The following is a 27,899-nucleotide window of genomic DNA, read 5'->3' on the forward strand; positions in this document are numbered from 1 at the left end:
AACACCTAAACTTTTATGCACGTAGGATAACTGATCAGTAGACATCCATACTATAAAACGAATAAAAGGCAACTAAACAGCGATGGCTATAAGGGTAAATTTGGTCCCATAAGCGCTTGATAAGCTTTATTGCGGTAAGCAAGAGGTGCCGCCTCGGAAAATCTTGCCGTGGATAGCGGCTAATTCTCCAATTGGTTAAAGATACGTCAGTATAACCATACTCTAACCCGATTGGCGTTCATCACTCATTGGTCTCTGATGTAAACAGGAAGAGTCCTTACACACTTTTTGTTTTACAAGGTAAGCTAGTTTAGCTAGCTAGCTAATGGAGTCCCAACCTAGAAGTAAACACAAGTGGCCTTAGAATATCACAGTATCTCGCCTACAGACGTGAGTACGGTAAGGCGTTGCACCAAAATGTTTCGATAACGACTAATCAATACATTGTGATACGGAATATAAATGTTCTCCTGCCTTATTCAGGGGGCTATTTAGCCATGCTAACGCGTTAGCCGGGCGCGAAGCGAAGTTGGCTATTTGTCGCCGTTAACGGCTAGCTAGCTAGCTAAGCTAAGCTAAGATAGCGTCGATATGGTATTTAGCTAAAGCCATTTCTTCAGTGATAGGCATGCTAGTTGAGGCTCTAAAGCGCAGATAACTAACGACAGGTGGAACAGTCGTCAGCAAACTTCGACAGTTACATCGTTATAACTAGCTAGCTAGTTAAGTAGCCAGTTATAAAGCCGCATGGCTAGCTAGCATTATTGGCTATGGTAATGTGGACACAAGTCGTTATTAGAGGTTATTAAGGTTTTAATTTCATTAGTTGCAATAATCTTCGCGGTCCTCCATTCAATTAAGTGTTAATTGGACGTTTGCTCACGTCACGTCACTGTAAGGTAATTTTACACTTCAAACTGTGACTCATTGTGTCATTAACTACCGTGATCCCGGTAAACGTGACGCCGGCTTGTTTATCGCCGGGTCGGTCGGGGTGTAATTACCTCAAATTACCTCAGCCACGGCCCTCGGCTGTGGCATTGACAGGACGGAGACGCCCTGGCCTTCTCGACATGCTTCTCGTTATAGTTAACATTCGTTCATGTTTTTGGGAAAACCTCGTAGTGTGAACTCGTGGCCCGAGCATTTGCCACTCAGTGTGATACATATGCGATTTTTTCGATCCTACTCATTTTTTTTTTTTTTTAATTGTGACACAAGGTTAAGAAGAGAGTAGAAGTTCCTCTTTGCATGACAGCTTTTCCAATTAGAAATTTGAAACAGGACTTGCTGTTATGACTGGTAAAAATATTGACTGTCATATCAACGCAAACATTATATCAGTCAAAGATGCCTTATACATGTGCAATGCAATCCAACCAAGACTAGCATACCGTCTTTCACGCTGCAATTAGATTAGAAAATAGATTGCAGCTTCACTGCAGTCTCTAAACATCTGTCTATAACCCAAGAATTCTAAACTTTGTGTCAAACTTTTTTCCATTGCTTTTTTTTTTTTTTAATTGTTTTTTTTTCTCCCTTGCCCAAGATGGATGACATCAATTTACACTACAGGTTCCTTAACTGGCGGCGTAGGATCAGAGAAATCAGGGAAGTGCGTGCAGTACGTTATCAGGAACGTTACAAACGCATGCTGAAGGATGGAGACACGCTGAGGTAGGACTGTCGGTCGGCCTAAAGCACAAATGCGTCCGGCAGCTAGTCACATTTTATATTAAATGTCAACAGTCGACCATAAATAATAAGACTGAAGCTTCATGTATTTGAATTACCAACATTTTGTCTTAATTAAATTCGTTTCCTTGGTAATTAAATTAAGCATGAGGAGGACTCGTGTGGCTTTCTTTTTATTTATTTGCAATTTAATTTATTCACTTTTCAGCCATTTTCCACAGCCAGAACATACACCCACAGAGCTCTGGTGCTCATGTTTCTCTCGGAAAGCTGGGGCTTGTCAGGGAAGTCGACATGGGACTGAAAAGCATCATGTGTGCGTGCATTTGAACCATCAGCTTCCACCAAAAACGCAAACAAGGCTGCCTCACTCAACCTCACTGATTGAAACAATTATAATCTCAGGAAACGTTATGGGCTGCTTGTTTTTCGGTCAGCAAAAGATGAAAGGCGCGTTTGACGTATTGGAAAAAGAGTCAGCCTTTGTACAATATGGTGTGAGAATTCCACAGGACATAAAATTTTCTTTTTTCCACTTCTTTGTTACTGAATCCTCCTCGGAGCCCTCCGTGTTACTGTTATATTGAGTTTGAGGCCTGTAACTGGTCAGGTTGCTTTTTTAGGTGGTGTCAGGCTTTTTGGTCAACATGGCTGTCAAACCCAATTAATCAGGAATAATTGTAGTGTTGTCATGTGCCAATAATAAGCATGCTGTTATTAACATGTTGGTGTTAGTTGTCTCTGCAATTCACTCTCATGGATCGAGATAGACTGTTGTATATCCTAACAGCAGTTCCCTGGACAAGGTCTAAGTACCTATAGCAACAGTGCTCTTTACTAAGAGGTTCTAAATAGCTTTCTTTTGCCTCCCTGCTGTAGTTACCAAGGGAACTCTGATGAAGTTGGCTGCTATGTGGCTCCACGGCCCTTGTCGAAGGGAAACTGCTACTTTGAGGTAAGCAGCACATCTGTGCTGAAAGACTATGCCAGTGCCACTGTTGCAAGAATGAATTGCAGTTTTAAGTTCCCATTTTCTCTTTGCTACTTTTTTGAATTCAGCTCAGTTTAAAGATATAACCCAGAAAGCCCAAACCCTGTTTTGACAAGGGTGCAAACATATTTCCGATCCTCATCATGAATTCATTTCCATGTAAACCGAGTGTATATTGATTTTGGAAATCATGTAATAGTGAATGCCCCAGCACATGCTTTTTCCTCTATTCTGGAAATAGTTTTCCCTTGTCATGGTGTAATAAGAGCCCAGGATTCTTCCACTGCAGTCATGGATCTTGGTTCTCACTCTAAACCTAGGAGTCTGGTGCTGCAGAAGACAATGTCAGACCACCAGCCTGAACCGGTGGTCTTAAGGGTGTGGCGGTGGGCCAAGCTTGTGGGGCCGCGGGGAGCCCACTCTGCTGTGCTCACACCCAGGCCTTACAGCCGCAGCCTCTCAGCGAGCCCTCTGTCACCACGGCGCGCATCTCGAGCTGACTCTGGCGCCCGAGCTCGAGCCGTCTCGAAACCCCTGCCGTGAAATACAGCTTGGAAAGAGTACGTCCCAGTGATTTAGTACGGGAAAGCCCGCGAGGTTGGGGCTGTAAATTAGAGCTGGCGAGAGGGCACGCAGTGGGTGATTTACGGAGCTGGCCTGGGCTTCGGCTGCCTGGATGGGCGGCAGCCTGCTCCGCTCGGCCTGTGGGCTGCCGGCAACTCGGCCTGGTTTGATGGATTTCCTCTCCTGGGCATTGGAGCTGGAAAGTAACACCATGTCCATTACCCCGCTGCACTGTGCACACACACGGCCCCGGCGCTCAGCCTGGAGCAGTGGCGAGCACCTCCTCCTCAAACCTCCCTGTGGGGCTCGATAGAAAGGCTTTGGCCGTCGTCTGTGTTTTGGTGATGCCTCCTGTAGATGTGCTGTTTTTCGAGCGGTTATTGCCACTGGGTTGTATCCCTTGCTGTTTCAGTCGCAGGTACAACACGCCTCCAAGGGCAGCGTTACCCTAGTGCCTTTGTGCATCGTGTATGTCCCCTTAATGAAGACCACTGGGCCGCATCAATGAGTTTGCCATATACAGCAATGAATCGAGTCTCATTTTCTGGGTGGCGAAAGGGGGTCCGATTATGATGCACATTTTCAAGAGAATCCCCTGCAATCCAGAGAGCTTTTTTTTTTTGTTTTGTTTTTTTCCTCATTTGTCTTCCTCGCACCCCCGGGAAAGGTCATGTGTGAGGCTGGAATATGCGTCAGCAGCAGGCTTGTGTTTCCTCATTACACTTTCACAGGGGTTTCGTTTCACCTCCTCTGGCCCCCAAAGCACCTTTCCGCTCACGCGCCTCCACCCGCCTGCGCCCAAACACGCAGAACTCTTCCCTTGTTTCAACTGTCCCATGTAAAAAAAAAAAAAAAAAAAAGGACAATTAAGAATCCTTTGCAGTGATCTAATGTCATTTTGTTATTTCAGGGAGCCTCAGTGTGCGTGTGTAAATCAGCTCTGTCTTTGGTCAAGTGGAAATTTTCTCCATTAGCCTAATTGATTATTTTGTCTGGAAGCTCGAGATGGAATTCTGAGCCAGTGTTTGAGCCAGGTTCGAGCCAGTCTTCTCTTTTGAGGAACACTATCTTTCAGGTTCACGGCACATAAAATTCACTTGTAGCGAGCGGTGGACGTTAATATTTAGGAAATAGTTTTTAGAATTAACAATTTCTTCTCTAAGGCCTGGAAGGTAAGTCCTCGAAAGAGTCAACCAGAGATTCTGTGTGGGCGGCAACCGAAACCTGCTTTATAGAAAACCTGCAGCAACTTGAGGAGACTTTCTCATGCTATGAATATGCTTTGGCTCTGGGAGCAGTGTTTAGTTTGTACAGCAGAAACAAGTGGCTTGCCAACAGCTGCACTGCAGCCATCCTGGAGTCGGTTTCGAACCCAGAGCCACGTGTAACGGTGTCCGACCCGCATTCCTGCCACGGTCAGCTCCGCTCAGGAGCCACAGATCTCGTGTTGTTCTGACCTCAGCGAAGGCCATTATTTTGAATGCGTCACGTGGGAGGTCGCGACTAAATTGCCTGCAGGGTTCAAAGTAGACGAGTAGGTTAACGTGAGCAATTGTGATTCATATCCACAAACTCCCATGACGTCACACGACGCGCAGTTTGAGATCTGCACAACGCCACAAGGAGACTGGGTGGAAGGCTCAGTAGCCGAAAGCGTTTCCCACTACGCCCCGTCTGCGCCCAGGGGGGGAACGGGGCCGGATTGAGCCGAGACGCTTTGCATTTAGGGAGTTAAGTGGTAGCCAGGAGGTCACACTCTTAATAATAGGTTACTTGCCGTGACTTCTCCAGCCTCTGACTCAGTGCAGCTCTGCTAGGTCCTCAGGTCTGTTATTCCTGGCTCCGCTTCTCTCGCAATGCACGCAGCTGCTGGCATTCACCAGGATGCCCCTTTCAAAGGCGTGGCTGTAATATTGCTGATTACTTCTCAAAAAGCAGCTGTGAGTCTCAGGGCTACAGCTCTCCATTTTGTGGGGTGGTAAAATAACTTCATACAGGTTTCGCTAGCAGTTCCTCATTATACATTTCCCCCGAGACTGACATCGCTTTATGCTCTCCGTGCACAACACCCACTACTCCTTGCCTGGCTTCTGATAGACAGAAACTCGCATTATCCTATACAGTAATTCAGAATGAGAAGACCCATTCTAAATGATGAGTTTTGTGTCCTTGGTACATATATTTTGACGAAATGATTTGATTTCTGTTAAGTTCTGTTGAGGACAATCATGACTGAGCTCCACAGAACAGCTCACCGATGAACTGGTCAGGCCTTCAACAGGAGTGGACTGAGGTGATTCTGTGCTCCTGCAGGTGACCATAATGGACACGGGCGTCAGGGGTACAATCGCCGTGGGCCTGGTGCCTCAGTACTACAAGCTGGACCACCAGCCGGGCTGGTTGCCACACTCCATTGCATACCATGCAGACGACGGGAAGTAAGTAATACAAAGCCAGTGAACAGCTAGTTGGGTCAGTCGCGTTGGCTGTTCACCAAATGAACAGCTAGTTGAGCTGATGGACTTACAGGCTGCCATCATTGTCTCCACTGCCCTCCTCAGACTTTATAACGGCAACCCCGTTGGCCAACAGTTCGGCCCCAAGTGTAACCGTGGCGATCGGATAGGCTGTGGAATCTATGCAGATGCTTTCGATGCCGGACTCACGACTGTTTTTTTCACCAAGAACAGCAAAGAGGTGAGTCACTCTTCCTCAGTCCAAATGGCACCACAGACCTCCCCCTCGTTTCTGACAACTGCTCTATGGCAGATGTACGCAGTTGAACATGATCTATAAACATGTCGACAGATATTCTTAGACGGAGCTGTTCCCCTCACCAGTGAAGCGGTAATGTTGTCCTTGAACAGTTTGTACTTTGAGGAGTTCCTGACTTGATTTAAAAAAAAAAAAAAAAAAAAATCATGTTCAGTATGACTTGTGTGTGGCAACGTTTGACAGGGAACTTCACAGAAACGAGCTGCAAGACTAAGTTGTTTGTGTGGCACTTGGCCCATGTTGCTGCTGCTCCTGTGATGTGCAAGCAAGCTGTGGTGCTGTGCATTGTGGGTAAATGTTTGCAGTGAGAATGTTCATAACCGCTAATGTGCTGGCAAATATTTACATGCCGTTAAACTCATTCATTCGGTGGTGAGCAACCAGCACTGGATCAGCAGCTAATAAGCCCATCAGACAAGGTCCACAGAGAGCAGTCACACAAATGCCCCTCTTTGCTCTACAACTGCCCGTTTACGACTTTACCTTCTGCGTGATTATTAGAATATTAATATTCTGGTGAAGTAAGTAGCGGACATTTAGGCTAAATGCAGTAACCACAGTTATCAATTTGTGTGTGTGTGCGTGGAGTGCAGGTGGGCTCGGTAGTGGTGCCAGTGGCTCCGGACGGCCTCTTCCCCGCTATCGGTATGCACTCCCTGGGGGAGGAGGTTCGGCTGGACCTGCAGGCAGAGTGGGGCAGGGAGGAGGAGGACAGCGTCATGATGGTGGACAGTCACGAGGACGAGTGGGGACGCCTGTACGATGTGTGCGTCAGCGGAGCGGTAAGAGCCAAATGGGCGCTGAAGACTCGGACATGCTGCTGCTCCTCCTTAGACAAAGAAGGAAAAATAAAGAAAGCAGGAATCAACAAAAAAAAAAAATCATATTTAATGATGATTTTAATAAATTATTGGTTTATTGGAATTTTAAAATCATCCAGGAATTGTTGGCTATTCCTGAATCACATGATTCCGATTTAGAAAGAGCGGTCTTGCAGTCCTGTGATTTAGACCATGACTCAAGTATGTGCATAATTTTCTTGTTTTGGGACAGGGGGTTAGTGTTGGGACAGGGGATTAATGTTGGGAGTTAGTGTTGGGACAGGCTGTGGCCCGAACCACACTCTGATCTCCTCCTGGCTTCCTGTGCATCTGCACTCTTGCGAAAGGTACCTGAGGGCTAGTTTCACAGAAGAAGGTGCTCAGTGCCAGGCGTGCATGCATGCCAGCGTGTGTGTGCGTGCAAGCTTCCTCACACAGTGCAAACTTCTTCCAGCGCACACAAGCTGCCCCCGCTCTGCCACAAAAGCAGCTTGTGTGCTCTGGAGGTGATGCGCTTTACCTGGAGTTCTCTGTTTAGACAGAGCTGTGAGCATCCAGAAGTTCCACTCTCAGGCAGGTCGTTCAGACTGGTCCTCCTGTATCGGACCAGAACGCAGCTTCCCGGAACTGCAGCCAGCCACCCTGCCCCGTGTTCAGCCCAGCGGGCACGCAGCCACAGCGTGGGCCGAGGCTCAGGTTGCAGGCACGGACGGGTCAGCCCTCTGGAAACTGGTAGGCAGGGAGAAGTGGACTCGTCATCGTGTTTTAAAAAGTAGCCGGAGGTTTGGTGCGCTGGCCCGGCTCGGTGCCGCAGGCCTCCAGCCTTTGTCCTGATCTACTGAAGGAGGAGGCGATGGGGGGGCCCCTCGCTTGCCTCCGTATGGGTAACGCTGCCACACAGAGGCTGATGAAGGCATGTTTTGACAGGCAGCTGGGTTTTTGGGTGGAAGGAACTTAAGACATATTCAATATTTAATCACTAGTGAATAAAGTCACATAGTTGTTGATGTACTTCCAACACCAGCGATTCGTTTGAACAGTGGACTGGCTGTGTCGACGCACAGGAGGCGTCATTGCTCTTAGAAGCAGGCTATTTTATAACTGCTGAGTTGAATCCGTGTCTGCTGTTTTGATGGTGATCTCTGTGACGTAAAGGAGTTTGCGACGCTGATCCAAGATCAGTTTTTGCCTTTCATATTCTAATGGAAATGTCTAATCACTGATCTGTTGTTTCCTATGCCCTTGATTCTGAGTTGTCCTTACATGTACAGGTGGGTACTTTTGTTTGCTCTTATAACCGCAGCAAGCACAAAATCATATAATGTTGTTTGACTATTTTGAGTCAGTAAAAGAAGTCTGGCTTTACGCTGTATTGGCAGAAGGGAGCTGATCCTAGCTCAGCATCTTTCCTTTCGTGATATTCTATACGTTACCCTGACTGGTAAGTACGGTCTTACGCTCTTACCAAGGCCTAAAGTGTTTAAATAAGGCCTCTCAGTAGAGATGTTCGAATGAAGTCCATTTTGTGGTCTGCGTCTGGCCGCTTCAGCTGTGGTATTCAGAATGCTGCTGCAATTTTCATTTTCTCCATTTATGGTGAAACGGCGTTGCACTGATACCTTTTCCCCTTGCCAACGGATTTCCATTCTCCGGAAGAGCACGTCTTACCGGAGCAAGCTTTTAGTTTGAAGCCGGCAGCGTAGTCGGCCGCGGTGTTCGCCCGACACAGTATGCCGCCTTGGTTTCTCTGAAGCAGGAGTCGTGCTGCCCGGCTGCCAAGCTAAAACCGGAGGACGTTCGGGTCAGCCAAAGTGCTTTTGAGTCTCCAGCGTAGCGCGTCGCAGCTTGCCTATGGTTTACGCTGCGAATGAAGTTGATATGTTGATATACACATGATTTGCCATCACTTGATTGTATATCCGTGTGTTTTCATTTTTGCCACACTCAGCTCTTGCACCTGGTGCAAAAAGACAGGAAGGGGGTGGTTAGCTGCACCACGAGCAGAACGTTATGCTCTTGCCCTGCAACAAGCCTTGGCTTTTGTTTGCTGTTTACATTTGCTGCTGGCGGGGCAACCAGACCAGTTTACATAAGCGGGTATTGCATCTTAAGTCAGTACTAACTGTCAGCAAGCCTGTCTAGAGTGATCCCAAACATTCCCTTGCTTTTCCATTATTGTGTGTGTCTGTGTGTGTTTGTGTGTTGCACTGGATTGTGCTGGCCTGACTCCTAACCTCTCTACTTGAATTTTACTCAAGTAGCAAATGACTAGCCAGCTCCTAAGACCCTTTCTCATACAAGCTTGCGGCTGCTGAGACCGGGCGAAGTTGACGTCCTCTCTGGGTGTCCTACACAGCTCTGTTTTGTAAAGCTCGTAGGCTGTTACTCGGTGCAAAGGTTTTGAGGAGCTCACTCTTCTTTGCGGCCGATGGCCACAGGGGCCAGGTCCGAAGGCTCTGATCACTTTTTCAGAGGAGCGATTGAAAGACACAGCGAGTCCTAACCACCCAGTGTCCCGGGCTTGGTGTGAGACCATGAACCCTGCCGCCACAAGAACTGCCCCCCCGGCAACGTGACCGTCTGTTCAGTTATTCTGACACATAGTTGAATGCCAGACATTTTCAACATCATAAAAGTCTGCACGAGAGGGATGTTTTAGCTGACACTTGGGCTTAATTTCATCTTTTGGCATTATGCCTTACGCAGCTAACCACAGATTGCTCTGAGATGTGTTTGTGGTCTTGATGAGGACTTCTGTATTGTAGATCAAGCTTACAGGTAGCACTTATTCATGCATGTTGACGGGGAGTTTTAATGAGTTCTGCTGGTAAAGATGATCATGCCGGCGCTGCTGAGAAATTCACACAGACTTCCAGTTATTGCTGTGCTCAATGGTGTGAAACTCAGAGATGAGTTGACTCGGGTCAGTTAATGGCTTTTTTTTCTCTCTCTCTCTTTACGTGATGGAGTGTTTGTATTATGAGGAGGCGTTTGGCTAGCGCCAGTGTATACGTACTAGTCCCTGTGAACACAAGGCAGACATCCCTGTGCCTGTTGCCACAGCAATGGCTGTGCTCTGCCATTTAATGCTGTGGAGTAAAGCAGGCAGACTGCACCGGGAACCTTCCAGCCATCAAACACACATTTACAGTTCTACACACACACACACACACACACACACACACACACCCCTACGCAACCAAGCCCTATGCAAGCATGTGTGCACGCCAGCAGTCGAGCACATGCCTGCCTGCACACACACACGAGCGCACACATGTGCAACTGTGCACGTGTATGCTCCCCTGCCCTTCCACGCGATCAGCTCTGCTCGCCTGAGCCCATGGGGGCAACGGAACAGGGGCAAAACAGCTGGATTTCCACTGGAGGCCACTCCAGTGGAGGACTGCGCTGGTGGCAGCATACAGGAGAGTCTGGCTTCATTCCCTGCCGGACGGTCGCATCTCACCCACGCAGAGAACCCTCCCTCCACGCTGGCTACGTGATGATGATGCTGGGCCCTTTCTGACAGCTAAGCTTACATGGCGATTGCAACCACCATGCTGGGCTTGTAGTAAGAGAAACTGCTTTCAGCTACGCTCACGCAGCGTACAAAGATGTTAGGAATGGTTGGTGTGTCGTTTGGTGGCCCAGTCGTGATTAGTGGTTTCTACTCCTTTCCATGCAGTGAACCTTCAGGTCCTTCTTTTGATTCTCATTTGAGTCTGCAAACGTTTAAAAATGAATGTCTTTTGCACAAGGACTGTAAGTCGGCTCCTTTAGTCAGAAGCGCTTCACCTTTTTTCCCCATAAACTTTCTGACTCTTTTCAAACCCTACCAGGGGGCAGGAGCTCATCTTTTGGTTTCTGTTTTCTCTCATAACGAGGAAACGCAGACCTAGCTAACATTTGCAGGGCGAGGCCCGGTCACCTGCTTTAACGAGAGATTTCCATTGTGGGTGTGACTGGTTTCGGTCTCGATCATGATGGAAAATGAGAGGAGAGCGAAGAGAAATGAGTCAGGATTCACTTTTGGGCTGCCTAATATACAGCCTTTGAGTCACGTCACACAGCATAGCAGTCTGATCGATACACAATGTTCTCTGCTTCACTGCCTGTGTTGGCAGCGGACAAAGGTTTCCAGTCTGATCGATACGCTGCGCCGTCTCATGCTTTTGCAGTTCTCACTGTAGTGCGGTTGTTTTACGTAAGCGGAAAGCTGATTGTTTCCTATGTTCTCTAGCTCTTTGTGCCTCTAGAGTGTGAAATTAAGCCCTCGAAACACCTCACTTTCATAATGCCCCAGGCAATGGAAAGTGCAGACATTGTTCTCCTCTCCTGAAAGATTGTTGTTTTGGAGGATTTCTCAGCCGAACCGATTGGTATTCTTGGACAGACATGCAGAGAGACTCTGAGGACAAGCTAAGCCTTTACTCCATGTGCTGGATTTCTGTGGAAAGCATCACAAGGACTTCCAGAGCTCAGAGTCGTGCTGGAGTACATTCGTTACCTGTATCGTAGGTGCTGTCTCTTCACAGCAGCAGCTGGCGATTAGCAGCAGGAGTTTGTCAGAAAGAGGCTGGCTGCAGCCAGCAGGCAGGGGCCCTCACATCACGCAGGGAGCGATTTTAGACACGGCACCACTGGGCTGGTTTAGAAGGTTATACAAAAACAAAAAAAAGTAGCTGTGGGCAGTTTGCTTCCAAGGCCAACTCGCTTCCTCTTTTTAGCATTGTTTGAAGAAGGAAAACACAGTCTGATCTGTAGAGCTTGACAGACTACACTCTTAGACAACAAGGTTTTACAGCCGAACCAAAGCCTTACGAAGGACAGATTGTTGATAGCATGAACCCCTGTTAAATAATGGTTTGTTTAAAACTGTTTCATCATCAGGGACTTGCTGAGCATATGTGGAATATGTGTCATATGCGGAAAGAAATACCACAGGGTTGCTGTTGATGAATGATCTTTATGCTGCAAATTCAAGTTGCTTTTTAAAAAATATAATTCATGTACCTCCCTTTCATGATTGGGGGCTGTAAACGTCTCTGATCTTGGCAATGAAATATATCCAGCAGAACTCATATATTTGCAGTTTTAATGGACATACCTCTCTGCGTAACATTACAGCCCTGCTTAGTGGTAGCTTCAGAAATTCTTAAATGATTATTGCCATTTGGAAGCACGATTACACTCTACTAACCTCAGTCAAACCTCAAGTAAAACAGGTGAGCTCCCAGAGTGTTGCTCTGGACTTCTGCCCTGGCCTACATGACGATCACCAAGCCAGTTCATTTTTCATATCTTCTCACCACCTGAGGTCTAGATTAGGTAGGTCTAAGTGGTTTTATTTCCTCCTTCCTTTGCCCCTCTTCCTGGATGCTTTATGAGTGTGTCCATAGTGTTTTAGGCCTTGCAGGAACCCCAGTGTGTCAGTTTTATAGAGTGGTTTAATGGCCTTACTGGTTGCTGAGGGGCCTTAGCTAAGGAACATTAGAAATATTTTGGAATTCCTTGGAAACCTTGAGTGGCAGTTGCATCTGGCACATGAGACAGCGTGCAAATGTTCCATCAAGCCTCTTAATGGACAATTGTCAATTAGACTGAAGTCCCTCTCTTTTAGAGTGCAGAGGCATGCAAGATTTCAAAGGTACACCTGAAGAAGCCCCATTTAAAATGTTCTTTTAACAGCACGAGCTGTCTTTGTCGGTTCCATCGCAATCAATCATAGGGTGACAGTGGGTGGAAACTGTAGGTCAAGCTGCAGACAGCAGTGCAGCAAACGCGCCTCTCCACTTCACCTCCTTCGGCTTTCCAGGTCGCTCCAGGACAAGCGGGAAAACCGCAAAGCCTGTCCGGAGCGCCTCACTTGTTGCCCGGGCAGCGGGTCAACAAAACAAAACGGCAACAACAGCGGTGATGGGGCAGTCGGAGGCTGCTGGTGTCACCGGAGCATGGCGAGAGTTGTCAGGAGCCGTCGCGAGGAGCAGGCGACCGGTCCTGGCATGAAGAGTGAGGAGGTGGAGGAGAAAATAAAAGCCCGGGGGACGAGGGGGGAGTGACGGTTTGGGGGGGGGGGGCATTACTCAGCCTGGAATGGGTAGGAAGGTGCGACTCATGGCAATTTTTGCCTCCACCTTCAGAGAGGAGCAGGCGACCGGTCCCGGCATGAAGAGTTATGAGGCGGAGGAGAAAATAAAAGCCCAGAGGAACAAGAAATAACGGCGGCGGTGGGCTAAATAAAGAAACCACACAGTCGAATCCCATTAATGGCGGTCGGCAACCAGGTGCACGCGTTAGTAAGTCTCACTGAGCCTCTGGAGATGAAGGCTTGGAGGATGCTGAAAGAGCACACGCAGGACACGAAGCAACTTGAAGGATGAATGAACGAAGCAGCTTTTATCACAGGCCTGTCAGCATGGATCATATCCTGGGTGTTTTATGTAGACCAGCAAGCGTTGCTGCTAGTCATGATAATAAAGAGTGGAGTAGGGAGACGGGGAGAGAGAGAGACAGACGGGGAGAGAGAGAGAGACAGACGGGGAGAGAGAGAGAGACAGACGGGGAGAGAGAGAGAGAGAGAGAGATAGATAGATACACACACGGGCCATATGGTTTTGGGAGCCACCTCACCAGTGCCTCGGTTTGTCTTCCCGTCTCTGTCAGAATGCCTGAGCAGCAGTCAGTGTTGGGTAAACAAGGATTCCAGGATTCATAAATGGCATCCAAGGATTGTTTCCACTGCTGGGACACACGGTATTTTGCTGTCACAAATGGAAATTTGGGGGCAATTAATGGATGGCGTCTTAAACCTGAAAGTAGTTACAGTGGCGTGTTGTGGCGTGATTAGATCCAGCGCCTTTATTCTGCAGGGGGAGGGGGTGGATGACGATGTCCTGAGCAGGGGTTGCATTGCCTGCTTCCCGGCAGCACAAAAGGTTTACAGCAGGGCTACTACTGCGGGACTTTGCCAATCGAGAACCCAACCACCATAAGCGTCTACGCAGTGTCCGCGAGAGTGGGCTGGCCGGCAGTAAAACCCAATGGTCTTCTTAAGTACTATTGCAGTTTACTGCTTTCTAGTCTTGGAGAGCACAAGACCAGATGAATAAAAGCAAAGACCCAAAAACCCAGACAAGAGTTTACAGCACTGTAAATCGTTGGCTTTCTTCGAGTAGTCACAGTAACTTCAGAATTAACCCAGTTGCTTGTAGTTGGGGGCCTTGGATACTAACCCTTCGCCTGCCTCTGTGGCTCTGTGAGCTTAAGAAAGGGCAGTCAGTCTTTCGTTCTCCTTAGTCATCCTATGACATTAGCATCTCCCTGCAAACGTGGAACATGGTGCACAAAAAGGTCACGTCATCTGTGCCATCGATGCTCAACAGCTGAGGTTTGAACCCCAGCTGTGCCACGCGCAGTCCCTTTGCTGAGGTCCCAAGGCCTTTGTTGGCCATGTGGCATTGGCAGTGACTGGCATCAGGACCTCTTCCTAGGGCAGACAGGGGATTGTGGGAGACATGTAGCACCATGATCATTGTGAAGAAGTAAACCATCAATTTGAACCCCCTCCCTCTCCCCAAGTGAAGAGGAGCATAACACTTTGCTCTGTTCAGGGGCATTACCTGCATAGTCACATGCACTCATGTTTCTGTATGGTGAGTGGTTCAGAAAGATCTGCATAGCCAGGCTTTGTTTTGTGCTGGACCTCTTCTTCCATTGCCTCTGCTGAAGTAGATGAGACCATGTAGAGTACTAAACACAACCCGCCCCCCCCCCCCAAAAAAAAAAAAAAACTAACCCAGTCTGTTATACATTTTGTATAGGTTAAAAATTTTGGAAATATTAATGCAATACTACCTGCCAGGTGTATGTTAATGGTGGTCCTTTATTTTGCCAATTGAACCCAATTTTTGACACCTGACTTTTGCCTGTATTTGTATCTCCATGTGTCCCATCACCCACGAGCCTCTCCTGTGTCTCCTCAGCTGCTGGAGTACGTGGGGAAGGGAAAGAGCATCATGGACGTGGGCCTGGCCCAGGCCCGCCAGCCGCTCTGCACGCAGAGCCACTACTTTGAGGTGGAGATTGTGGACCCCGGAGAGAAGTGCTACATTGCCTTGGGCCTTGCTCGTAGAGTAAGTGGAAGCCACAATGTTGTGCATGAATATCGTTACGTTTGGATTGCGACGGTGAGGCGTTCCTCAGGATTTGTCGAGAATTTATCACAAACCATCTCAAGCTCTTTCCACGATGAGGGAAGGGCTGAGGGACAGAACACTCTGCGCAGATCTCGCGTGCTGTAAACGCACACTAATACGTTCCGCTCAAACCGAGTTCCTCGCAGTGTTCTGGGCGCGCTGGCCTCTTGTGACCCCTCGAGGGCTCTCGGCACCGGCGGACCAGAAGGGGTAAGCTGGCGCGCCGTATTCATCAGCAGCTGCAGCTGGCAGCCGTTTCATCCCGTGTAGACACCACGCGCCGAGGCGCGATACGGTATAACTGATACCGCAGCCACGTGATATCGTATTAACATGCGGAAAGCCTCCAAGTTATTTCTCGAGCACGCCAGTGAGTCTACGCCAAAAGGTCCGTTCCTTGTGTGGCTCCTTATCCCTAACGATCAGGCTCAGGTGTGCTAGCAGCTAGACTCTACCAAAATACATACAGAGTGTATGAACGCCCTGAAGATTGACTGACTTCAAGTTGTAGCACATGTGTGAGGTGCACGTCTAGTACATTCTTTGGATTCCTAATGTGATCTTGCTGGGTTCAGTAAGTCTGTTTGAATGTGTGGGGGTGAAAAGGTAGACCGATTTTATCTAAACTCGGTGAACCCCGTCGCCTGAACTGGGGCGGAGCCCAGATACAGGCTACAAAAAAGGGCTATACTATACCCTGTTAACGTGACCCCAGAAAACAAGACACGGGACTCTGAGCAACACATCTGTTGGGATTGCTGTCCGTGCCGCGACAGAGGGCAGCCCAGGGCACTTGGAGGACAGCGCTAAATGCCCTCGTCCGCAAGCACCAACACATGTTCAGGAAGGCTAGTGTCGCAGTGAATAACAGTACGGAGTAATGCCAACATCATCATCATCATCCTCATCGTCGTCGGGGCTCGAGCCAGTGAACTACCGATGATGGGGCGAATGGTTAAGCAAATATGAAAATAAATGCAGGGTGGGGTTGGGGCTAGCAATTAATATTACACAGAAAGACATTGCAGACTCGTGGGTGGACGTGCAGAATGTGTTAGACGTACTCTGATTGGCTCTTGAAAATGCACTGGATGGAAACAACCCGTTTATCCTGAGCCAAGCGCTGGAATCTTTGGAAGTAGCGTGTTGGCAGCGCTGCTATATTTTTACAGTGAAAACAGAAATGAAAATGACCAGACATTTTCGAATAACTTTTTCAAAAAGCCTTTAAACATGAAACAATAAGTTATGGTTTTACACATAATTGACTGCTTTCTGGAGGGCTGTTTGCATAGTTGGTCATGGGTGCACCGCGACACCTGTTGAAGCTCCGCCACAGCCCTGAACACTGGCTGAACACTGTGCTGCGCCGAAAATAAGAGCCCCGTTTGCTGCCAAAGGCTCGCCCGCAGCTACAGAGCACTTCCGCTCACATTCGGAACACACACTGGTTGCTAGGACTCAGGACAAAGGTCTGAGCTGGCCTAATGAAGGGCGCCAGCGTGTACCGGTACGTCTGTGCCCGGCCAGCCCCAGCCGAACCGCTGACCCTGGTCCTTATCGGTTCCTGGCCTTTCCCGTGGCAGCCGGCCATTTCCTTTTTTCCCTTCCGGCCGCACTACTTCAGCTGACTCTACAGCAGTTCCCATGGTGTGTAAGTGTGTGTGTGTGTGTGTGTCGGTGCGTGAGTACTTGTCTCCTTGTTTCAGCATTTTCTTCAAAATGCTGCATTTAGACCATCTGTACTATATATTTTAGATAATTTTGTCATTTAACGTACATCGGATGTTTCTGTGAAGAAAGGCCATGCACGGAGAGCTTTCTTTGCAGAAAAAAAGCTCACCGCGTTCTGTGGATCTCGGGGTTCCGTGGCTCTCGACAAGACCTGCAGTGGCCGAGAGGTTTTCCTCCGTCCAAGTTGCGAGTTTATACTTGGGCAGTGATGAGAACTCGGCACAAAGGGATCACTTCACGCCGGTCTGCTGCCCTCATCATGGTGGTCTGGGTGCCTGCAGACCCCCCCTCCCCGCTCTTCCCACTGCTAAGCTTGTAATTGGCAGATGGGCATCGGCCTCCATCGGCAGCCTCTCAGCTACTTGTTGATTGTGGCACAGTGTGGAAATGCAGGCTGCTCAAATAACGCAGATAAAAGGGCCCCCGTGGGTCTCGGCCAGCGACACGGGCACTGCCGATTAGCGTAACACCTTATTGCAATGGTTTTTGCAGCCTAGATGGAGGGAAAGACAACTTTCTGCTTGGAGCCCCCCAAGCAATAGAGAGGGTTAATTGAAAACCTTTCTTTAAATGCAAAAACTGTTATGTTTTCTTTTCCTACGGTACCAGCATGATTGACGCGATAAATGCGGTGTGTGTAGGATTTATTTTTCAAGCGCCTCTGCCTGTCTGCGTTTGTGTATGGAACACGATATGGAACACAGATGCAATCGTACAAACGTATGGAATGTGCAAACACATTCCCAGACGCAAGAGTCTCACAGAATATTTCCATGTATGAAAATGATTTATTTTGACATGTATTATCTCTTAAGACTGTTTCCTGTTGTCCTTCCACACTCAGTGAGCTTGTGCGAGGTGGCATCACCTACCCCTTCCTTTGCAAGCGTTCCTCTGCTCAGCTTTGTGCCCTAATCCTAATCCCTCACAGAAAGTTTATGGTTCCAATCTGTACCAAAGGGACGGAAGTCAGGGCATGGATATTTAAGCCCATCATCCATCTTGCTAAGACTTGGCTCCGTGGCTTTCTGCTGAGACAGTAAATCCATCAGGTTTTACTCGGCTGCTCTCTGACCACCCCCCCCGCCCTCTCTTTTCCTAATTCGATAAACAGATCAAACGGCTCTCGGTGTAACACTCTGGCCACAGCTTTTTACGGGTTTGAACCAAAACACAAAATCCTCACGCAAAAGTTATGTGAGGGCCCGGAGCCGAGGAGGAGGTGAGGGTTTGGCCGAGAGAGGGGAACGGAGGACTTGTCTCTTCTCTTTCCTCTTCTCCTGACCTCACTCACCCTCTGAACCCCCCCCCCGCGTGCGCGCACACACACACACAAACACAACGGCTGCTTTCTGTGAAATGGCAGCATGTCCTGTGAGCCTCAGGCAGCACAACACCAAGGACATGAGAGTGAGAGTAGAACGTGAAACACGCGACATCCGTGGGGAGTGGAGATGTTGCGGAATGAGCACGCAGCGAAATGCAGCGGGAGAACAGGGCGTGCTAAAAAACTATTTCCTATTATTCCACGGGGATCGCCAAATTAACGCCAGATTCCTCACCAGCTGCTCTCTCCGAAATACCTACCTCATCCATGCTCTCACTCCTCGCAAAGTGGCATGGTTGTGGGTTTGGGTACAACTCCATCAGACATATCGGTGTCACTGGAGCTTTAGACATCTGTAAAGCACTTCTGATGAAGTGTCAGGTGAGTGGATGTGTGTGTGTGTGTGTGTGTGTGTGTGTGTGTGTGTGTGTGTGTGTGTGTGTGTGTGTGTGTGTGTGTGTGTGTGTGTGTGTGTGTGTGTGTCAGTGAGCCCTGCTAAAGTGAATTGACATCATAGATGTTGCAGTGCTACAGCGGAGTTTACTGGAAGCCCTCTGGCCTTTTTTATTCGTGTAACTTCAGTTCGTAAATTGCACCATTAAGCGCCGAATACCCCATTTGTTCATTCAGACATTAGGAAGAGTCGAAACATTTCAGGAATGAAAACAGTTTTGTGGGTTAGCTGTGCAGGTGTGAAAACACATTTCCTCTCATTACCTGACTCATTCTTTCGAATTTATCCAAAAAAAAACAAAAACAAATTTTGAGTGTTTGTGCCGGCATGGCCTGCCTGTGTACCAAAGATGTATCCTGTGCTGCTATGTGACAACACGCTGGCAGTCCATTTCTCACCGCAGCACAGAAGAGGAGCACTGATTGTTTCATGACCGTGGTGCTGAAGTATGAATAGCCGTGTTGATGTGAAAGTGTTGAGTGAAGTATTTGATTCTGTTGGCCTTGACTATGCACCTTTGTACTGGGGTTCGGTTGACTTTGATCTCAAAAGGAACAAAGGCACTAAATTGGGAACTAAAAGAGGTGTGTGTGTGTGTGTGTGTGTGTGTGTGTGTGTGTGTGTGTGTGTGTGTGTGTGTGTGTGTGTGTGTGTGTGTGTGTGTGTGTGTGTGTGTGTGTGTGTTTCCGCAGGACTACCCTAAGAACAGACACCCAGGCTGGAGCAGAGGCTCAGTAGCTTATCATGCAGGTGAGTGTCAGCACACATCCGTTCTGCCGAGTGCAGTAGTCACTCAGAGCATCACACCACGAACAGTGTCATTTAAAAAAAAAACATAGTGTCCCAAGGTGTCATTCTGGAGACATCAAGTCTAAGAAGCCTGGCCTTTTGCCCCACTGGTTATTGGAGAAGTTTGCGATGCTCTCCAGTCTGCCAGGCTTAGCTTCCCAGTATCTTACTGACAGATATTACTCTGTGCTGTACGAAACCTTCCTCCTGCTTTGACCTCCTTGCCAGTGTGGTGTAACCCCAGTGTGCCTCATTGCCCTGCAGCACGCACAGACCAATAAATCTCTATTTCTTCATTTCCTCCGTTTTCTCATTTGCCGTGTTGATGTTCCTCCGTTCGTTCCCTTCTTTTGCCCTTTTGCTGCGTCGCCTGTGTTGTCTGCACCTGTCCTAAAAGCCCCCGCCGATTCCTGGGTGTGCCGAGGAGCCGCAGACCTGTGGCGTATCTCTGCAACCCGGGGCCCCCGCGGCTGGCCCGGGGGCCTGAGCCCCGATGGCAAGCTCACCGGAGATGAGATGAGACGCAGGGGCCGATTTGTGGAGGGGAAGCGGGGCTTCTGGAGGGGCGGATAAAGCACCCGATCTCGCCCCCCGACACATGCGCTCGGCGTGCGTCCGGGCCACGTGGCGGGGCTACACAGGTTGCTACGGCCGCCATAACGTGCAGCTCCCGCTAGCGCTCGTTAGCGAGGGGAGCGATGGCCGCAGCCGTTCCACACAGCGTGTGAGGTGCTGTAGTACGTGGGCGGGCACGCACCTGCTCTCCCTCACCTATCAGCTCCTCCGCGCTCCAGCATTGAGGCACGCCAGCGTTGAGCCCTATAATTTTGTTTGTTTGGAGTTTTTTTGTGCGTGTGTTGTGAATGTTTTTGTTTGTTTGTTTTCTTTTGTTTTTCTTTTTATGAAAATAGCCAGGAATATCAGTCCTCTTAGTATGACTCCACTACACACTCTCTGGCACATACCATGGTGGTGCCTTGATCAGGATGGCACCCTGCCTGGCGTCTCTGTTTACAGTACTAGGTGCATGGTGTGGCTCTGTTATTAGAGCTGGCATAAAGTAACTTCTGTACTTTTGTGCTCTTCATTTCGGAGAGTGAGTTTTCTGATGACTCTTCCTGCCTTCCTCCAGCCATGCTGTCGTGTGCGTTCACCCCGCATCCCTCCGCTTGGTTTCGGGCTGTCATACCATCCTGCCCCTCCGCTATTATTATTCTTCCCAGTGCTGTGAAGGAATCTACCCGCTTATCGCGCCCATCAGGCTGCTGCCCTCACCACCCAACCCCCCCCGCGGGTGTTTCGGCAGAGCCGCAGGGCAGATGGGGAGGCCATGCCTCATTAAAGCACCCTGATCCATACGCGGCCCCCATTTCGTGAAATCACGGGCCCTTGAGTCATCCTGCCTGATGCCAGTGCCAGGTACTCTCCCGTACGGACCCCTCGTGCTGGTGTCTTTCCCTAACCTCTGCTGCTTGGTTTGCATGCTCTGAGGAGATGGGGAACGCTGGAACACGACGGTCCATAGTGAAAAGTCATTTGAGATGCTGATTTGGGGTTCCCCCACCAAGAAGGCCGTTATGCAGTAAAGCGGTGGCGTCTCCTCAGACGGGGAGCAATCGTTAAACCTTGTGGGAAGAATAAGCCTGCTCCTCCTGGTTTAATGCGCTGCCCGACTTTGCCAAATGGGTCGGAAAACTGTTGGCAGAGCGCCTGTGCCCTCAGACTCAAAAACAGAGACACCAGGTTCTGTGCTGATAGAGCTGAATTTGAGGGGTGATGCTTTTTGGTGGTACAGCAAATCCCTCCCGCACCACGTCCCTCAGCCTCGTCTTCCCACCCCCCGAGAGCCCGTAAAGTGTCCGGCTAACCTGCAGACGTGGCCGGGTCGGGGCGGGGGTGTGGGGGGTTGTCCCGGCGGTGCTGCGTCCTCTCGCCTTTTCCAGACGGGGCTCCGAGAAAAGGCCCGCAGTACGAGGAAAGAGGAAAGCCCCCCTGTGTCCTCTGGTGTACCGTTTCCTGTCTGCTCAGGTGCCAGGAGGACTGAAAGTGTTCCAGCAGGCTGAGACGCCCAAATGCACCCCCCCACAGGGCCTTCTCTACCCCCCCCCCCCCCCACACACACACACACACACACACACACACACACACTCAACACCGACCCCCATCTATTTTTAACCATCTTCCTCTCCCACACCGCTTGTGGTGTTTGCCGAGTGTGTGGTGTTGTGACAGGAGCCCGCATGGGAGTCTTAATGATACAGTGTCTCCAAGCGCCCTCCCCGTGTTCTGATAGAGATTGTTTAAACAGCATCCTGAGCTGGGGGACGGGTCCCATGACAACTCCACAAATATTTACCAGCCGTGCTGCGCGCTAGGCTTTTTGTCTGCAGGCTACCTTTTCAAAGTCGTTCTTTCCCTGCCTCTCGTATTGTTGTCGTCGTCTCCGTTCTTGGCGTCTTTTGTTCTGTTTTCCGCCAAGGCGCTCGAATCCAGAGCGCGGGGAAGACGTTGAGAGCAGAGGGCGCTCCTCTCTGTTTTGACCCGTCAACCTCCGCAACTTTCATCCCACCATCTCAACTTGTTCCAGGTTTAGAAAATAGCAGGTTATTCCAGGCCTTCATCGGCACTTTCACGCGCAGGGTCAGACGCCTGGAGAGGACCGTTAAAGGCTGTATATTGGTCTGTTAAATGGCTCTTGTAGCCTGTAACCTTGTCATGTACATGCAGTCGGCAAAGCTGTAGAATAAATAGATTAGTTATATAGGTCTTCTGTTGCTGTGTGTTTAAAAGTAAAATATAATAATCAACTAAATCTCATGGCTTGGCAGGATAATCGGCCTGTGTTGGTAGCGGAGAAATACCTTTCACTGGCACAGGTTTAGTTTATGCCAAGTATTGGTATGTATGTGGTATAACTTCTGGGTAGAACTAGTTCATTGTGGGCCCAGTATGTTGCTCCATTGTGTGTGTGCCGCAGTGTAAAATTGCTTTTTTGCCCCTAAACCCCCCCCCCCTTTTTTTTTTAAGCATGACAAAAATGTCCCATGCAAAATGATCCGTTCTCCGCATAGCTGATTCTTAGCCTGCGTCGGTTTTTTGTCCTGTCGTGTCCTGCAGACGACGGGAAGATCTTCCATGGTAGCGGGGTTGGCGACCCGTTTGGCCCACGCTGCTTCGAAGGCGACATCATGGGCTGTGGGATCATGTTCCCCCGCGACTACGAAGGTGAGACCTCTCGCACGCTCTAGCAGAGCGCCTTCCTCACCTGTGCGGCCAGCTCCGCCCACTGAGTGGAATATGCCGAAAAGAGCTACAAGCCTACCGATCAGTGCAAATCAGGATCTTAAAAAATGCGTTTGTTTCCTAGAATCAAGTGTCCGTTTCCTACAATTAACGCTCCTGTTTAAGGGAGATCGTGCTAACGGGTCACCCATAGCGCCGATCGGTTAGCTATGTTAGTCTGCCCCTTTTTGTTTTTTTTTTAAATTCGTCTCGTCCCTGCAGATGAGGTGGACGACGGCGAGACACTGGACGAGCACCCCAAGCAGGGCCGCGTCCAGAACGTACTGTACCTGAACGATGAGGATGAGGAGGAGGAAGGAGATGACGCAGACCAAGAGCAGGAGGGGAGGAAAGTTACGGTGAGCGCCTCTGACATTCACACTGGACCGTGTCCCTAGAGCTGTGGTGATATTATTAAAAAAAAAAAACAACAACAAAAAAAAAACCCTCGCAGAGCAACTTCCGCCTGCTGTCATCAGGAATCGCCTCATCACAGCGCACTTAAGCCTAATGGGTGGGAGCCCTGCTGACGCACTCGTGAAACGCATTTGCGAGCCACTTCTGGGTAAAGCGCCGTGCCTTTGGAAACGACACGAACCCCGATAGAAATTCCTGACCAAACACAAAACAGACCATGAAGGCTGATGCAGACCCAATGAAGCCCTGTGGTACGACTGTAATCCAGTCAGTTGTCATAAGCCCCAGATCCCATGCCTCTCTCCCCCACACCAGATAAATAGGCCCTTCATGGCCCAGCGCATGTATAAAGTTTTGATGACATTTATAATAGTTACCACTCTATTTAATGATTCCCTTGTAGCAGGGAATTAGCAACGTTATTTGCCGTCGCACTTGCAAACCCCTTCTGTGTCTGCTGCTGTCTGCCAAACATGGAGACACGCTGCACACACACACACACACACACACACACACACACGCAAACCACACGCAGAACCAAGTGTTTCTCTTTAAGGGTTTGCCTTCCAGTCGTTTCTGCAGCGTTGGGCTCTCTGACATGCGTTGCGTCTGTGTTCCTTCGCTCCCCATGCCTGCGTGCGACCCCCAGGGTTTCGTCATCGGGTGCCCTTATGTTTTTAAAAGCACGATCAGTCATATTTCTCTTTCGCAACAACTGTTCCCTGACAGGCAGTCATTTGTCACGGCTAGACCTCAAAGCCTTAATTTGACAGCTACATAAATTCCTCGTCATGGTCTTTGTCAGAGGCTGACTTCAGGTGCAGGCTGAAGTCGGTTGCCCTCAAATGTGTCCAAGTCAGCAACCTTCCCTCTCTGCAAAGGGCACATCTGTATACGCCGCAATCCACGGCCCTCCGCGTACAGGCTCCGGGAGTGCTTTCTGGGGCTGGTGGTGGAACGGTGGGAGTCGCGAGGGAACCCTGACCCACGGCGAGCTCCCCACCTTGTGTAGAAATGCGGATCGGAGCAGTAAGAACGCTCGACTGCTCGCGACCGTTCAGGATACGTGTGAAGGAAGTGACATTGGTTTCTCGAAGCTTAGATGAACTCCTGTTTGGTCAGCATGCCTTACTGTATCCGTGCCCAGAGTTACTTGTGTTTAATGAACCGTGGGATGATTGCTGCACACGGGGAAGGAAAAAAAAGCTTTTGGAGACTCTTTTGGGAGCCAAAGAATGAACCCCAGAATCTTCTGTTGTGTACATGTAACGCCTTGGACGCATGTGGCTTTCATCACTGCTGTAAAGTGCAGCTGTTGTGCTGAGCTACGTGACAGACCCCCCCCCGTGTGTGTCTACTCCACTAGGTGTTCTTCACCCGCAATGGGAAGATCATTGGGAGGAGGGAGGTGGCAGTGCCAGCCGGAGGATTCTACCCCACCGTCGGCATGCTCAGCAGCGGGGAGAAGGTCAAGGTGGACCTCCACCCTCTCAGCGGCTGACGAGCAGCAGGCACGGCCAATCCACTGGCAGCACCTCTGTGTTTTGAGCCAATCCACTGGCTTGGGCTGTCTGTCACTCAGAGCATAATCGCATGGTTGGAGCAGACACAGCTAAAAGGGAATTGCAACAGTTTCATTTTACACAAATGGAGATCATCATATATCTGTAATTTTGGTTTGGTGTTTAATTATTATTATTTTTTTATTCATGTATGCAAACAGACACTGTAGAAAAACGGTTTCCCATATGCCATGGCCCGTAAAAAGCAGCAGTGCATGATGACTGCTCACACAGGCAACAAATATCTCTTACTGTCTTTTTCTGTAATATTTCTGTGTCATCTGAATTCCCTTCAGGGATAGAGCTTTATTTTTCTTGTTTATTTGTCTTTGTTTAATGTTCTGCGTGGAAACCATATCAAAGTAAATGTTGGTCCTCATATGAAATAATTTGACTAATGAGAGAATTAATAGATTGTATGAAGAAAGATATTCTGTATATATAAAAACAAACAAACCAGATCATATGTAACTATATATTTTTAACGTGCTTGTATATAATGTACATTTATATATGGGCTGCTATACAAAATATGCCACAGCAAGTAACAAAGATTCAATTCAGGAAACGGCTGAATGAATGACAGGGGTGAATGGGCAGGGGGTGGCATTTGGGTTTAAAATAGCAGCCGTTCAGGGGGCAGCCACGTCTCCGAGCATCGCAGTCACTGTGCCATTCACTCTGCCACGGCCTCCCCTCCCCAACCCCCTGGAACCTCCAGCGGAAGACCTTTCTGTGCTGGGTGGGTTTTTTGGTGTTTTTTGGTTTGGTTTTTTTTGCTCTTTGTTCTTCCTGTGCTTTTTTTTTTTTGTGCTTTATTTCTAAATGTCAGAGTTAATCAGGTGCCACTTTGCCTTCACTTCAGGCTGGAAACAAGGGTTTGGGCAGCATCTGGGCGGTTAGGGGTGCGGGAGGGGGTTTATGCCGGGCGGGGCAAGGTGGGGGTAGTCAGCCGTTGAGAACAGTTGAGAGTTGGGAGATAGCCACACGTTTAGAGTCTTTATGTTAAAGGCTGGTATTTTAATAAATGTATGCAACTCAGTACAAATGGTCAGATATTGTCAGTTCTGAAATGGTTTTAGTTGGTAGTCTTAAGCTCTTGCCTCAGGTTATGCACAGCGTTTGTTGATTTGTCTTGGTCTCTTTCTCTCTCTGTGTGTCTGTGTGTGTGTGCATCTGAGTGTCTGTCTGTGTGGTCCTGTCCATGTCACACTTCAGTTTGTCAAAAATCTGAAGATGTTCTTTGCCAATGTTTGCTTCACCATAAGCTCGTCCACTCTACTAATGCCACAAGCACTTTAGAGCAAATTGATATGAATCTCTCTCACACACACAAAAAGGATGTTGGAGCAGTGTTTGTGCTGGTATTGGCATACTCAGCTCCTCCCATCTGGACCGACTCCATTTTCTACACCTTTAGAACCAATCAGAAATCTTTACACAGTAATAATATCGGTATAGTTTATCTCTTTTAGTAATATTGTCGTTTGTCTTTTTCATGTCATTTAAGTCACAAAAAATTATATATTTTTTCATGTTACATGCCAAAATTTTCAGTTTGTCAGATTCAGTGTAATTACCCCAACCTTCACCAAAAAGGAATTGTTACCTGTATATGAATTGAAGGATTACATTAAAATTCAAAATACTGTTTTCTCAGTGTTTGCTATTTTGTGGTGCTTAAATTTTTTCTTCTTAGAAAAATCTGCTTATATTCTTAAGAATCTGCATATGGTCAACAGGTTTGCAATATAGACATCAGAAGAAACAATGCACATACATAACAGATCACATTTACATGTGCTTTACGAGGATGTCTCGTTAAGGCTTGTTTGGATCACTATATTCCTTTAATTTGTTGGTGTTTTTCATAGTTTTCCTTTACATAGTAAAGGTTCCACATGTGAGAAATTTCTTAACACATTAAGCTATGTAAGTGCCTTCCAGTTTTGTTTCTGTAGAAACATTACCGCAAATGTTTGAGGTCTGGCACCTCACTATCCCGTCATTGAAATCCTCCTTCACTGTTATCATCCATCTTTCCTTCTTGTCAGTCCGCAATTCTGATAAACGTCAAGTTGGATTGATGGAAAAGTTTGGATCTCTGATCCAGGAATTCTGATCTTGCTGATCAGAAAGATGCGTGTTGCCACCTATCGGATAAGTATCAGATTTCAGTACCACGCATGACAGTGGTCCAAATCTGAATTAAAAATGTTGGAATGTGTTTTTGCTGTTCACACTGTCATCTAAAGGACAAATCTGTCACATATGGAGGAAAAGGGCCACTTTTATCTGTGACTCGAGTCATGTGTTGATGGCTTCATTTTCCTATGCATGATGCAAGGTGTCACCAGAACTATAGCTTCCAAAAATGCTGGAATCCTGTATTCTCAGTCACACAAATGGAAAGCTCTAAACTGTGCATATCTTATGTCCATCTGACATGAATATACATAATCCGACATGGATATACATTTTCTAAAGCTTCTAGCCAACAAGCATGTGGAAATGCTGATGCCTGGTTCCCTATTATAGGTTGCTTAAAGTGGTGGATGCATCACAATTGGCATTATAAATGGGAGGCCTAAACCAAAACCCTCCAGTGAGTTCCGTTTATGCAGGACGCAGACGGCCAAGCAAATATTCTAAATTCCTGCCCTGGGATGTGGCTGGTCAGTGTGTATCAGACTCAGAATTCGTGTATTGGTCACGTTTCCACATACAAGGAATTTGACTCGGAGAAACTGGCGCAAGGCAACAGAATAAAAACAGAAAAGACAATACAGTATTTAGAAAAATATGGTAGGGGAAATTTTATATATATATATATATATATATATATATATATATATATATATATATATATATATAAATAAATAAATAAAATTAATGCAAGGACATTTGCCCTGATTGTAGAGCTCCTAATAGATAAAAGATATGCCATATAGTTAGAGTGCAATGGGTTTATGTCAGTGGGGGACCTGGGTCTCGATGATGAGGCTGGCTGCAGAGACGGAGCTTGTGGTGAGAGGTTTTGGTCGGAACAGACCTCAGCCTCTTGCATGGCGAATGACAGATGATTGATTTGATGACACATGCACACATTATGGGGGCTCTGCTCCTGTTATAAATGTTAGCATCTTGCCCTAATTGTAGCATACACTGTGCCAGCATATTGACTCGACTTAATAATAAAGACAGTTATTTCCATACGAATTTTGTGGTCCGGCATTTCAGTGAGATTCCTTTTCATAATTACATCCCCCATCCCCAAGAATGAGATTTATCTT

The 27,899-nt window shown here is 48.1% G+C and overlaps 1 protein-coding gene across 4 annotated transcripts; it reads left to right on the forward strand.

Moving 5' to 3' along the window:
• Positions 1–276: 276 nt before the first annotated feature.
• spryd3 (SPRY domain containing 3) lies at positions 277–26,265 on the forward strand. 4 transcript variants are annotated; one of them, XM_026998704.2, is made up of 11 exons: positions 277–399; positions 1,550–1,677; positions 2,575–2,650; positions 5,564–5,688; positions 5,812–5,947; positions 6,619–6,807; positions 14,829–14,978; positions 19,249–19,306; positions 22,463–22,570; positions 22,850–22,986; positions 24,411–26,265. In XM_026998704.2, the coding sequence occupies exons 2-11, from the start codon at positions 1,550–1,552 to the stop codon at positions 24,543–24,545; spliced, it is 1,242 nt and encodes a 413-aa protein (XP_026854505.2). In that variant the 5' UTR covers positions 277–399; the 3' UTR covers positions 24,546–26,265. The 4 variants fall into 4 exon arrangements, with proteins under 4 accessions (XP_026854505.2, XP_026854506.2, XP_026854507.2 ...); XM_026998705.2 differs by having other exon boundaries at positions 277–390; positions 24,411–24,545; XM_026998706.2 differs by lacking the exon at positions 14,829–14,978.
• Positions 26,266–27,899: the final 1,634 nt, after the last annotated feature.

This window comes from Electrophorus electricus, chromosome 22 (genome assembly GCF_013358815.1).
Source record: "Electrophorus electricus isolate fEleEle1 chromosome 22, fEleEle1.pri, whole genome shotgun sequence".
NCBI lineage: Eukaryota > Metazoa > Chordata > Actinopteri > Gymnotiformes > Gymnotidae > Electrophorus > Electrophorus electricus.

Bases quoted from the DNA above. Each gene is read 5' to 3' on its own strand.
- spryd3 (XM_026998704.2), top strand. From the start codon at position 1,550: ATGGATGACATCAATTTACACTACAGGTTCCTTAACTGGCGGCGTAGG. The intron at 14,979-19,248 runs GTAAGTGGAAGC...GTGTTTCCGCAG, and splicing joins CCTTGGGCCTTGCTCGTAGA to GACTACCCTAAGAACAGACA. The intron at 19,307-22,462 runs GTGAGTGTCAGC...CGTGTCCTGCAG, and splicing joins CTCAGTAGCTTATCATGCAG to ACGACGGGAAGATCTTCCAT.